The sequence below is a fragment of the Eretmochelys imbricata genome, chromosome 23 (genome assembly GCF_965152235.1).
Source record: "Eretmochelys imbricata isolate rEreImb1 chromosome 23, rEreImb1.hap1, whole genome shotgun sequence".
NCBI classification, from domain to species: Eukaryota; Metazoa; Chordata; order Testudines; family Cheloniidae; genus Eretmochelys; species Eretmochelys imbricata.
This window is the reverse complement of record NC_135594.1, coordinates 11,539,660-11,550,715: the sequence shown is the minus strand read 5'-3', so window position 1 is coordinate 11,550,715 and position 11,056 is coordinate 11,539,660. Positions and strand designations below refer to the sequence as shown.

At 55.4% G+C, this 11,056-nt stretch overlaps 1 protein-coding gene across 2 annotated transcripts; it reads left to right on the top strand.

Annotated features, from left to right (window-relative positions):
• The first annotated feature begins 211 nt into the window (after positions 1-211).
• On the top strand, positions 212-10,449 carry ZBTB45 (zinc finger and BTB domain containing 45). 2 transcript variants are annotated; one of them, XM_077840426.1, is made up of 3 exons: positions 212-300; positions 2,766-4,451; positions 6,563-10,449. In XM_077840426.1, the coding sequence occupies exons 2-3, from the start codon at positions 2,951-2,953 to the stop codon at positions 7,108-7,110; spliced, it is 2,049 nt and encodes a 682-aa protein (XP_077696552.1). In that variant the 5' UTR covers positions 212-300; positions 2,766-2,950; the 3' UTR covers positions 7,111-10,449. The 2 variants fall into 2 exon arrangements, with proteins under 2 accessions (XP_077696552.1, XP_077696553.1); XM_077840427.1 differs by lacking the exon at positions 212-300 and adding an exon at positions 387-664.
• Positions 10,450-11,056: the final 607 nt, after the last annotated feature.

Genomic DNA, 11,056 nt, shown 5'->3' with positions numbered 1-11,056 from the left:
GCCCCCCCTTGCAGGCTGAGCCGCGCCTCTGGAGCTGGGGCACGCTGTGGAGGTCACACCTCTTGTGGCCACTCTCTGCCTCTCTATGGTCGGCCGGCTACCATTGCACTTCCGGTCTCTATGGTTTCCCCAACCACTTCCGGTCTGATAGCGGCCCGCCATGCCGCCTCTCCACCGCTCACTCTATGGTTGATGCCCGCCAGGACCCGGAAGTGAATCTACAGTCGGAAACGGGGTGGCGATGCGGTTCCGGGTCATGGAGGGAAACGGCCCGGCGGGTCATGGAGGGGTCCCGAGGAGGTGAGTGAGGCCCCGCCCTCAGCCAAGGGCCTTCTGTCCTCTGGGGCCCCGCCCACAGGGCCGCTAATCCCCGCCCCTCGGCTGGTTCTGAGCCCCGCCCCTCACCTGAGTCGCTCCCTTGTCTGCTTGGGGGCGGGAGCCCGGACTCCTGGGTTCTCTCCCGGTTCTGGGAGGGGAGTGGGGGCCGGTGATGGGAGCCCGGACTCCTGGGTTCTCTCTTTGGCTCTGGGAGAGGAGTGGGGGCCAGTGGTTAGAGCTGGGAGCCCGGACTCCTGGGTTCTCTCCCCGGCTCTGCTCTTGACACCCTGAGTGACCTGGAGCAAACCCCACCCACGTGTCCGTTTCCCCCTCTGCCAGGAGGAAGGTGAGTACCTGCTGCAGCCCCCAGCCCTAGGACCCCACCTGTCCCGCCCTCCACAGCCTGCGTTTGGCTTAAAACCCACGAGATTTAATGATCCTCGCAATAGGTGTTGGGCTCGTTTCTTTGCCATGGTGCTTTTGGGACGTGTTCGCTCCCCAGCTTTGTATGGCAGCCATTGGGGGTCGACCCTCCCCTTTGTGTTTTATAAGGGGAAGCCGAGATTCTCACTCCAGGAGCTGGGGCTGGAAGAAACACCCTGCAGCTACTGCAAAACCCAGAAGAGCTGGCAAACCCCACCGTGTACAGCGCTTTGCGTGGGGCGGCAGCGTTGCCTAGTGGGTGGAGCCTTGATTCATCAGACCCGGCTTCCGTTCCTGGCTCTGCCACTCGCCTGTGCGACCCTGGGCAAGTCACTTAGGCCTCAATGCACAAAAGGATTTAGTTGTCCTGGTATCTGGAAGAATCACTGTAATTCACAAAGCCTGGGTGCCTAAGCTGTCTAAACAATGAATGGGCAGAGATCAGTGCCTTAGACTGCGATGCACGAAAACCAGCACACTAGTCAGGGAGCCACGTAAGCTATGTAAATGCCAACAGGAGGGGATGTGCTAAGCCCCCACCCACCACCTCTCTCTCACAGATAGATGCCTACGTCCAGGCGGCAGGGAAGTGTCGATTTCTGCCAGCGATCTGCAGCTGGGAAGGCATGAGATGCCTTATGCCATTTTAGCAAGACACCAAGGGAAGGGAGAAAATTTTAACCCAGTGGTTAGGATACTCACCCGGCATGTGAGAGACTCATGTTCTGTTCCCCTTCTGCCCTAACCCCCAGGTCGCAGAGTCATTCTCACTACCTTTCTGACCCCAATGACTCTTTAGACAGAGAGAAAGGGCGTGCGAGAGAGCGCACATGAGCGTGACTGCATAGTATAGTGGTTAGAGCACTCGCCCAGGGGGTGGAAGACCCAAGATTCAATTCTCCTGCTCCAATGACTCTTTAATTATTATGTAATTATAATTCCCTCCCTCCCTCATGGTTGCTTTGTTTGAACTCACCTGAGAGGCCCTCCTGAACCTGCTTACCAGATCAGGCCCCACACGTGATTAAGGCAGGCAAACCGCTATCTTCCCTGCATCTGTGAATCACTCTGAGCTCTAAGCAGGAGAGAGGCATCTGGACACCTGGCGCAGGGCTGCTATGTGCATCCCCAGAGGCAGAAACAATAGGCACCTAGCTGCTGAGTGAGTTTAGGCATCATAGGGTTTTCCCCCGGGGGGGGGGGGGTTAATACGATTCTGGTATAGGAGTGCCTCCTTTTGGTTAACTTAAACCCCAAAGCAACATAAACTAACCCAAACAAGGCACTGTCACGTCGACACTTGGAGCACTTTGCTAGCATAATACTAATAGCTCCCTCTTATCTAGTGCTTTTAACCCGGTCTCAAAGCGCTTTACAAAGGAAGGTAGTATCATTATCCCCCATCTGTGGCACAGGGGCCGGCTGTAGAGGGGAATTGTCTTGCCTAAGGTCACCCAGCAGGGCAGAGCTGGGAATAGAACCCAGGTGTCCTGAGTCCCAGTGTCTCTCGGCTAGGCCCCACAGCCTTCTGTACCAGCAAAGTGCGCCTAGCATGGATGCAGCTTATACCAGCCAAACTGTGCTGGCCTATATCAGAAGAGCGTCCACCCAGAGAGTCAGACCAGTAAAATTCTAGCACTTTAAACTTCCACCTGAGCCCATAGCAGTGTAACTAAGCTAAGGGTTGGTATAGATACTAGCCACCCCCTACCCAGCACACACTCCGGGCGCCGCTCTTTCATATCCCTCCCCTTTCTACACCTTGCTTACCCCTTCCCACAAACATCCTTGCTCTTCCAACGCTCCTGTCCATGCTCCATGTCAGCTGAGGGCAGGGAGGGCCCCGTAAGGAGGAGAGGCGCTCAGGGTGGTAGGCAGAGAAGGGACTACTTGGGCTAGAAGCAGCTGTGCTATTTAGATTCATGGAGGTTAAGGCCAGAAGTGACCCCAGATCATCTAGTCTCATAACACAAGCCACCAGCACCCACCCAGCAGCTGCTGTTTCTTGTCTCTCTCTGTTTCAGGTTTTGCACGAAGCACGTCCCTGCAGCCCTGCTCAGAGCAGCATCTTGTGATGTTTCCAACCCCCAAGCTCCTCCACATTGCACTGATGCGTACCCACCCCTCCTGTGAGCCCTGAGCACTCCCCCCGCCTTTGGCACGGAGATACGTCCCCCCACTTGCCCACTCGGTCCGGAACGAAGCAGCCATGGCTGAGGCTGTCCATTACATCCACCTGCAGAACTTCAGCAAGTCCCTGCTGGAGACGCTGAACGGGCAGCGCCTGGGCGGGCACTTCTGCGATGTGACCGTGCACATCCATGAGGCCACCCTGCGGGCCCACCGGTGCGTGCTGGCCGCCGGCAGCCCCTTCTTCCACGACAAGCTGCTGCTGGGCTACTCGGAGATCGAGGTGCCCGCCGTGGTGCCCAGCCAGGTGGTGCAGCAGCTGGTGGAGTTCATGTACAGCGGCTCTCTGGTGGTGGCCCAGTCCGAGGCCTTGCAGATCCTGACGGCCGCCTCCATCCTCCAGATCAAGACAGTCATCGATGAGTGCACCCAGATCATCTCCCAGAGCCGCAGCCCCAAGCCGTCCGCCGCTGCCTCCTCCATGCCCCTCGCCGTCCCCAGGCCGCTGACTGTCAAGCCCCAGGAGCAAACCAAGGAGAGCCCAGGTGCTGTCGGTCTCCCGGCCTCCCGGCCCAGTGAGATGGAGCCCCCTGGCACTGCCCAGCTGGAGGCGCCCAAGCTGCTGTGTGCCTCGGAGGTGCGCTACAAGCTCCGCGACCTGCTCTCCTCCCAGCAGAGGCAGCTGGGGGAGGCCAGGGAGAGGACAGCATCTGAGGGGGAACTGGCAACCGCTGGCAGCGACGGTGAGGGGCCCTATGGCGGGCTGCACCCGGCCGAGGCTCAGCCCAGCTGCCACAGCCGCAAGCAGCGCCAGCCGGTGCGGCTCCAGCTTTCTGACGCCTTGCCTGTCATCATCAAGGACGAGGAGGAGGAGGAGGAAGACGAGGAAGAGGAGGAGGGCGGCGGAAAGCTGAGCTGCTTCGGGGAATGTGGTGGGGGAGCCTTCCCCAGCTGCAGTAAGGCCAAAGACACTGGGGGCGGGAGTGGCGCAGGCGGGGCGGGCAGGAAGGATGGCGTCCAGCTAGACTATCCCGCCGTGGAGGGGCAAGATTTCTTCAGCGGGCAGGATGTCTTCTCCGAGTCCTTCATCCCGGCCTGGCAGAGCGAGGAGAGCGGCCACGGGGCAGCCCGGGAGGGCGAGAAGTTCCGCGCCGATTGCAGCCTGGAGGCCTCCAACATGAGGACGCTGGCTGGAGACTTCAAGCCAGCCCCGGCCAGCTTCCCAGCCCAGGCGCCCGAGCCCCGCGGCCTGGCGTTCGTCTCCTCCCTGGGCATCCAGCGGGAGCTGAAAGCAGAGGTGAGCACCGCCGGACCCGGCACCACCACCACCACCAGCATCTTCCAGTTCCACCTGCCGCAGCCTGGCGTGGCCCAGAGCTTCTACAGCGTCCAGCAGGAGGCCGGAGCCGCCAACATGGTACAGCTCAGCCCCGGCGCCATGGTGACGGGCTCCCTGCACGGCGAGCAGGTCCAGCGCCCGGGGCCTTCCCGCTGCTCCGAGCCATCCTACCAGTGCAGCCACTGCCAGAAGACCTTCAGCTCCCGCAAGAACTACACCAAGCACATGTTCATCCACTCAGGTGAGGGGGTGTGGGGCGCTGGGGGCAGATGCCCTTTGCTCCCTCCGCGGCTGGTGTAAGCCGCAGGGTGAATTCTCTCACTGTGATTGGCTGAAAGAGCCTCAGCAGGGGCGGCACTGGAGGCTGAGCCAATGAACAGCCTCCTATTCTCCTGCTCTGGGTGGTGCCGGGGCGCTTATGGAGAGCAAGTGTGACAACTGCCCTTGCACCTGACATCCCCAGGGTCGAACCAGGGGCCTCCTAAGCTAAAAGGCCAGGGCTGAGGAGCTGGGGGCTGTAGCAGCTGGGGGGGGTCGGCAGGGACGGGGACCCAGGACACACACACACCAGTGGGTTATATGGGCAGGAGGGCTGTTCCAGGGACCATCACTGGTGGGACTGGGGTCCAGGGTCCCTGGGATGAGTGGTGTCTCCTCCCAGAGTCGTGTCTCCAGTCGGTAAAGCAGGGCCAGCAGCCTCAGGTGAGGGAAGTGCTGTGTAGCGGGAGCCCTTGCCCCTGGTGCACCCTCTGGCGGTCTGGTGCAGCGCCGCCATTATGTCTCTGCCTCAGTTTCCCCTACTGGGCATTACAGAACATTACACAGATTGGTCTGCACCCTAGCACTCTCGCTGGAGGGGGAAGGGGCTGAGCTAACTTTAGTCCAGCCCCCGCAGGTCCCTTACCAGTGAGCCCTCTTGATCCGGAGTCCTCTTCCGGAATCAGGGCCTCTTGTCAGCAGCTGGGGAAAGGTCTCTCCTCTTGGGTCAAGGTCCCCACAGAGGTCGAACCGTGGCGACCCTTCCTCGGACCAGGACAGAATTCCTTTCCTTGGGTGCTTCTCTTGTTTCCTGGTGTGCAGGTTCCTCTGAGGCTCGGCATCCTTCACTCTGCCTCCCCGGTCAAGGAGTACACTTCCTCAGTTTCCTTTCCTGGGGAGATCCCCAGCCAGCTGCCCCTGAGATGCTCTCCCCTTAGGAGGTGTCTCTCTCTGCGTTCTGAGGACTGTTCTCTAGGGAGAACACTGGTGGTAGCTTCCTAGCCAGGTCCCCTGAGGAGTTCTTTCCCCAAGCGCTTCTCGTATCTGTTTACTTTCCTGTCTGAGCCTTCATAACCCTGAAAAAGGCCCAGGTGTTCCGTAACTAATTAACCATGGCCCAGCTACTTAGGAAGCCATTCTCCCCGGATGGATCTGGCCCGACTCACTCTCTAGTGGAGCCTGACCACCCACCAGGGCCAGCTGCCCTGAGATGTGCTGCAAGACCCCGAGATGGACACAGCCACAGAAGCGTGGGATGACACTGGGGTGGTGGTGGGGCCCCATGTCCAGCAGGGAGTTGGGGTCACGTGGTGCAGTGTAGGAGGGCATTCAATCACTATGTGTGGGGAAGAAGCAGAGGGATTTTGCTCCCTGATCTGGATCGCCCCTGGTGACTCTCCACCCCTCCATCCCACTTGGCTGAGGGTCTCTGCCCCTCTGGCCAGGGCTCTGCGCTGTCCCCTCCTAGAGAGTCTTCCCTGGCAGTGAGATGATTCCCACCTCCATCCCCTATGGCTGAGAGCCGGTATGCCCTTGGCCAGAGCATGCTGGCCACCTCTTGTTCACCCCAGCTGGGGTTACACAGAGCTGTGTAGAAAGGGGCTCTCTCCTCCCCTCCCCGGGACAGCAGGCCTCTGGGATTGGGGTGCTCAGCATGAGTGAAGGGTCTCCCCAGAACTGTAGAAGAGGGACCCCTCTGCTCCCAGGGAGAAAATGCACCTATATACAGAGGCCAGTTTCCAATGGATGGTCCGTTTCTTCCCCAGGAGCTGTCAGCCAGGAAGCTGGGATTTGAGTGGTGGGGGGCAGTGTGTCGGGACTGGGGCTGAGCCTAGGGAGCCAGGATGGGGGTCAGGGGTCAAGGCTGGGGTGGGACGTGCGGGTGGATCAGGGCTGGGGCTCTGCCCTTGAAAGCTGGGACCAAGCAGTGTCAGGTCTGGTGCTGCGCCCTAGAAAGCCGGAACGAGGGGGGTCAGGGCTGGGGCTGACCCAGGGGTATCTGGGAAGCTGATCCACTGCAGATGACGAGGTCTGGACTCACTGACCCCAGAGCTCCCTTCCACTCCTACATCCTCCTGTGCGGCTGTCTTGCAGGCGAGAAGCCCCACCAGTGCAGCATCTGCTGGCGCTCCTTCTCGCTGCGGGACTACCTGCTGAAGCACATGGTGACGCACACGGGCGTGCGGGCCTTCCAGTGCTCCATCTGCTGCAAGCGCTTTACCCAGAAGAGCTCCCTCAATGTCCACATGCGGACGCACCGCCCCGAGCGCTTCCAGTGCTGTATCTGCAACAAGTACTTCTCCCACCGCACCCTGCTTGAGCGCCACGTGGCCACCCACACCGCTTGGAAAGCTGGCGAGCCCGACGTGGCCGGGGGCGCCTGGAAGGAGAAGCCCGACCCAGGAGAGGGTGCCAGCGTTGCCGCCTGGAAAGGGGACCCAGCCACCGAGGGCACCATGGTGGCGTGGAAAGGGGACCCGGGCGGGGAAGGCGCCATGGTGGCGTGGAAAGGGGACCCGGGCGGGGAAGGCACCGTCGCGGCCTGGAAGGGGGACTCTGTTGCGGAGGGGGCTCTCCCCACCCAGCCCACGTGGAAAGGGGACCCTGCTGGAGAGGGCACCATGCCAGCCCACACGGCCTAAGAGAGTGGCCTGGCTGGAGTGGGCACAGGTGAAGGGGGGACCAAAGTGGGCCCATCTCAGCCCAGCCAGCCTGGAAAGGGGCCCAGGCCGAGCACAACCCATGTGCCCTGAAAAGAGAAGGCGTAGAGTAACCAACTTGGCTCAGAGAGGCATCTGGGGTACCAGTTACTTTCCTGATGCTCCTCACCCCAGCCGGTACGACGTGCACTCAGGACCGACTGGCTTGGGCAAGTCCTGTTTTGATCTCCAAGTTGAATTCTCTCTCTGGGTTCAGTTCCCTTCCGAGCCTCGCAGTGGGCCATGCCTTGTGGGCACTCCGTCCTCCCACTCACACTGGTTGGGAGCAGTTCCGTCACCTCCAGCAGACCATCTCTGAGCCATGTGACATCATGAGTAGAAACCAACGGAAACCCTAGCAGTGACCAAAGAGTCTTTCCGGCTCCCTGGGGAAGGGACAGAAAGGAACTACACAGCTGTGGAGCCCCTAAACCTTCCTTTGTGAGCAGTTATTTCTCCATCTTCAGGAGTTCAGCGGTGGATCAGAGTTCTAGCTACTCCCTGGCTACAGAATCCCTCACTTGCCATCAGCTTATTCCAACAGCCCTCGTCATTGCAAAAAGGAACTTCCCAACATCTTCCTGAGTCTGCGGACAGCCTGAAACAGGCCCTGGGAGAGGCTCAAACTACCCCTACCTGAAACTTAACAATGACTGTTTCAATGTCAGCATCACTAACTGCTGCTCTCCCAGTAGCTTTAGCAGCAACATCCAGCTAACGTACTTGTCCCACAATGCCAAACAACTCCCCAGTTCTTAAATCTCCCCGCTCACACCCCCATTGTCCCCTGGGAACGTGTATAAGACAGGGTTTGAAGAGCAGTGGTGCACAGAAAACGTAAGGCCAGAGTAACTAGAGTTCAATATAAAATAAATAACACGCTGACGAGGCACTGATGGCCCTGATGAAGGGGTTGCCGGCAGCTGGTGAATCCCTCCTTCTGTCTAAAAATACTGCACCCATAAGTCACGCCTGAGAGCACTGGAAGGAGATTAAAGAGCAGAAGTGGGTGACAAAATTTTAACTGAACCTTTTTTCAATGTAAAATGCAGATTTGGCCATGCCACAAAATTTCACAAATTCGTGTCGGTTTCGCCAAATGGTTTTGAGGGGAAAAAAATTAAAAATAACATTCTGAAAAAATCAAAATGTTTAATTCGGACTTTTCTGGGGGGGAAATCCTTTTGGTTCTTCAATTTTAAATCTCCTTGAATTTTATTTTTTAAACAGAAAAATGCTCAAAACAAAACATATCCCTTTTTTGTGGATCAAAATGACTTGTTTCAAAATTTCCTTTTATTTGAAAAAAAAAAGTCACACATTTAAAAATGCTCAAAATCAAGCCAAAATATTTAGATATTTTGTTTCAAAATGACTGTGTGTTTAGAAACGTCCTTTAATTTTACTTTTTACAAAATAAAGTTTTAAAATACTCAAAATCTAAATGTTGCAACCCAAAATGAATTTTTTTAATTTTGATTTGCTGAAAATTTTCCTTTTCAGTCCAACCCAAAATGATTTTTTTTCCCGATTTTTAAAATCTCCAAGGAACCAAAATGACCTATTCTTAGTCCCACAAGATTGGAGAGTCACTTTCTCCTGTTTTCCCAGTGTCCATTCATTCATTCTCCTCTTGGTGGCGCATAGAGTGAACACTTTGGATCGCCCCTTTCCAAAGAGCCCAGCTTCCTGCCAATTCTGTGGCCTGCTCTATATTAAGGTTGGAAGCCACGACCTTCCTCCAGCACGTGAGAGGCTGTCCATGAGGTCTTCTCCATCCAGCTTTTGTTGGATCATGCATAAAGCTGGTGGGCTAGTATGGACTCCGATGTACTGAGCAGATGGCCAAGCCACCTGAGTCACTTGGGAAGACATTGGAGGCCAGTTGGGCCCAACACTTGACATCCTCGTTCATAATGTGATAAAACTACTATATGCCTTCAGTACCCAGCATCCCCTCTGCAGTAATCAACAGTGCTGTGGCTGGTCTGATTCAGTTCCTGTTGTGTTGCCATGAATGCCTCGTTCATGCACTGCTCCAGGCAGAGAGACCTTGGCTGAACCTGAAACTTTCCCAGCTCCTTGGGCAAAGATCTCACACACGTATATTCTGCCTCAGTGACAACAAGAGGGCATTGACCAGGACACAACAGTTTAGGCTGCTGCTGATTGGGGTCTGGGAAAGAGTCCCCTCTACCATGGAAACACTGGGGGAACCCCCTTAGCATCACAGAGGTCAAGGCCAGAAGGGACCATTAGATCATCTGTCTAAACTTCTCTATAGCTATGCTTGGCAGAATTCGATTTTTATTTTGTTATAATTTCGATGGATAATATCAATGTTTATTTTAAGCATTTTGTTTTTCAATTTTTATCTACCATAGATGTTGAGATTAAAAAGTTAAAACTTTTTAACCGTGAAAACGCAAATTGCAACATCCTATGTCAAATGAACAAACGAAATAGCCTTAAATCAGACTCTAGGAAGTTCTCAAGGAGCATTTTTCTTACTTTGCCTAGCTGTGAATTTCAGTTGTCATCCATGGAAATATTTTATCTTCAGTTTGTGGTTGTCTGGTGAAATAGATGTTCATCAATGTTTACTGATAAAAATCGAATCCTTCCAAGCCTACGCATAGCACCGTCCACAACCGCCATCCAGAGCCCTGCTCAGTATACCCGAGAGCAAGAGAGTCACTTTCTGAACCCATGTGTGGGGTGGGCCTAACTGGCAGCAAATTCTGGGGAAAAGAGGACCTGCCCAGCCGGGGATACTGAAGAAGCCCCACCAGTTCAGGGGCAGGAGATTGGAGTAAGCCAAGGAGAAGGAATGGATCCCACCCTTATTTGGTGTGGGACATGATCTGGGCTTCTTGAGCTCACTGCTGTCTCTGGCCGTGTGGCATATTGAGGTTGTAAAGCCGAGCTTTTTCCATGACTTTGGGTATGTCTTTGCTACACCGTTAACCCCGGTGATTAGCACCCAGGTTAAGCTAGCCCAGGAGTGAGCATCCTCACAGCAAAGCCCTGTGCCCATGTTACTGTTTCTTCATGCACACTCTAGGATTCTTTCCCCATCAGTTGTGGAAGAACTCATCTGTCCTTCAGGGAAAGGTGTTGGAGGATATCAGTGCTCAAGTGATGGAGAATCCATCACCATCCTTGGGAAATTGTTCTAATGTTCAATTAGCATCACTGTCAAAAATGTATTTCGAGTCTGAATTTGTCTAGTTTCAACTTCTAGCCATTGGTGCATGTTAGACCTTTCTCTGCTGGATTGAAGAGCCCGTTATTAAATATTTGTTCCCCATGTATGTTCTTATAGATGGGATAAAGGCACCTCTGAACCTTCTCTTTGTAAAGCTAAATAGCTTGAGCTCTTTGAGTCTATCACTGTAGGGCGTGTTTTCTAATCCTTTAATCAAGCATGTGGCTCTTCTCTGACCCCTCTCCAGTTGATCAACGTACTTGCTGAGGACTGAGGGTGAACTGTAGTGAAGACAGCCCCTCTCGGTGTCCCATGTACCCCACTTGAAATCAGGGGAGGTGTTTCTGTTAACAGGCTCTAGATTTTAGCATTCAGCATGGATCTGGAGATAAGGTGTTCTCGAGCTTCATTGGAGCCCATGTCTACTGGGTTTGTCTATGTGGGGGAGGGGGTGAGTGTCCCACTTCTTGGGACCACAGTTGGTTCAGGAAGTTAAAAGTATGAGCCTGGAGTTGGCTGCAGATACAGAGCATTCAATTAGCTGCGGCACTGCCCCTTGCAGGTGGCTTTCCCAGCAGCAGGGAATGACCCTGCAAGGTTCTGACTGATTCCTTCATGTCCATCCTCTCCTCTCCCAATTCATACACACGCTTCCTCGGCAGCGGGTCTGGACAGGCCACA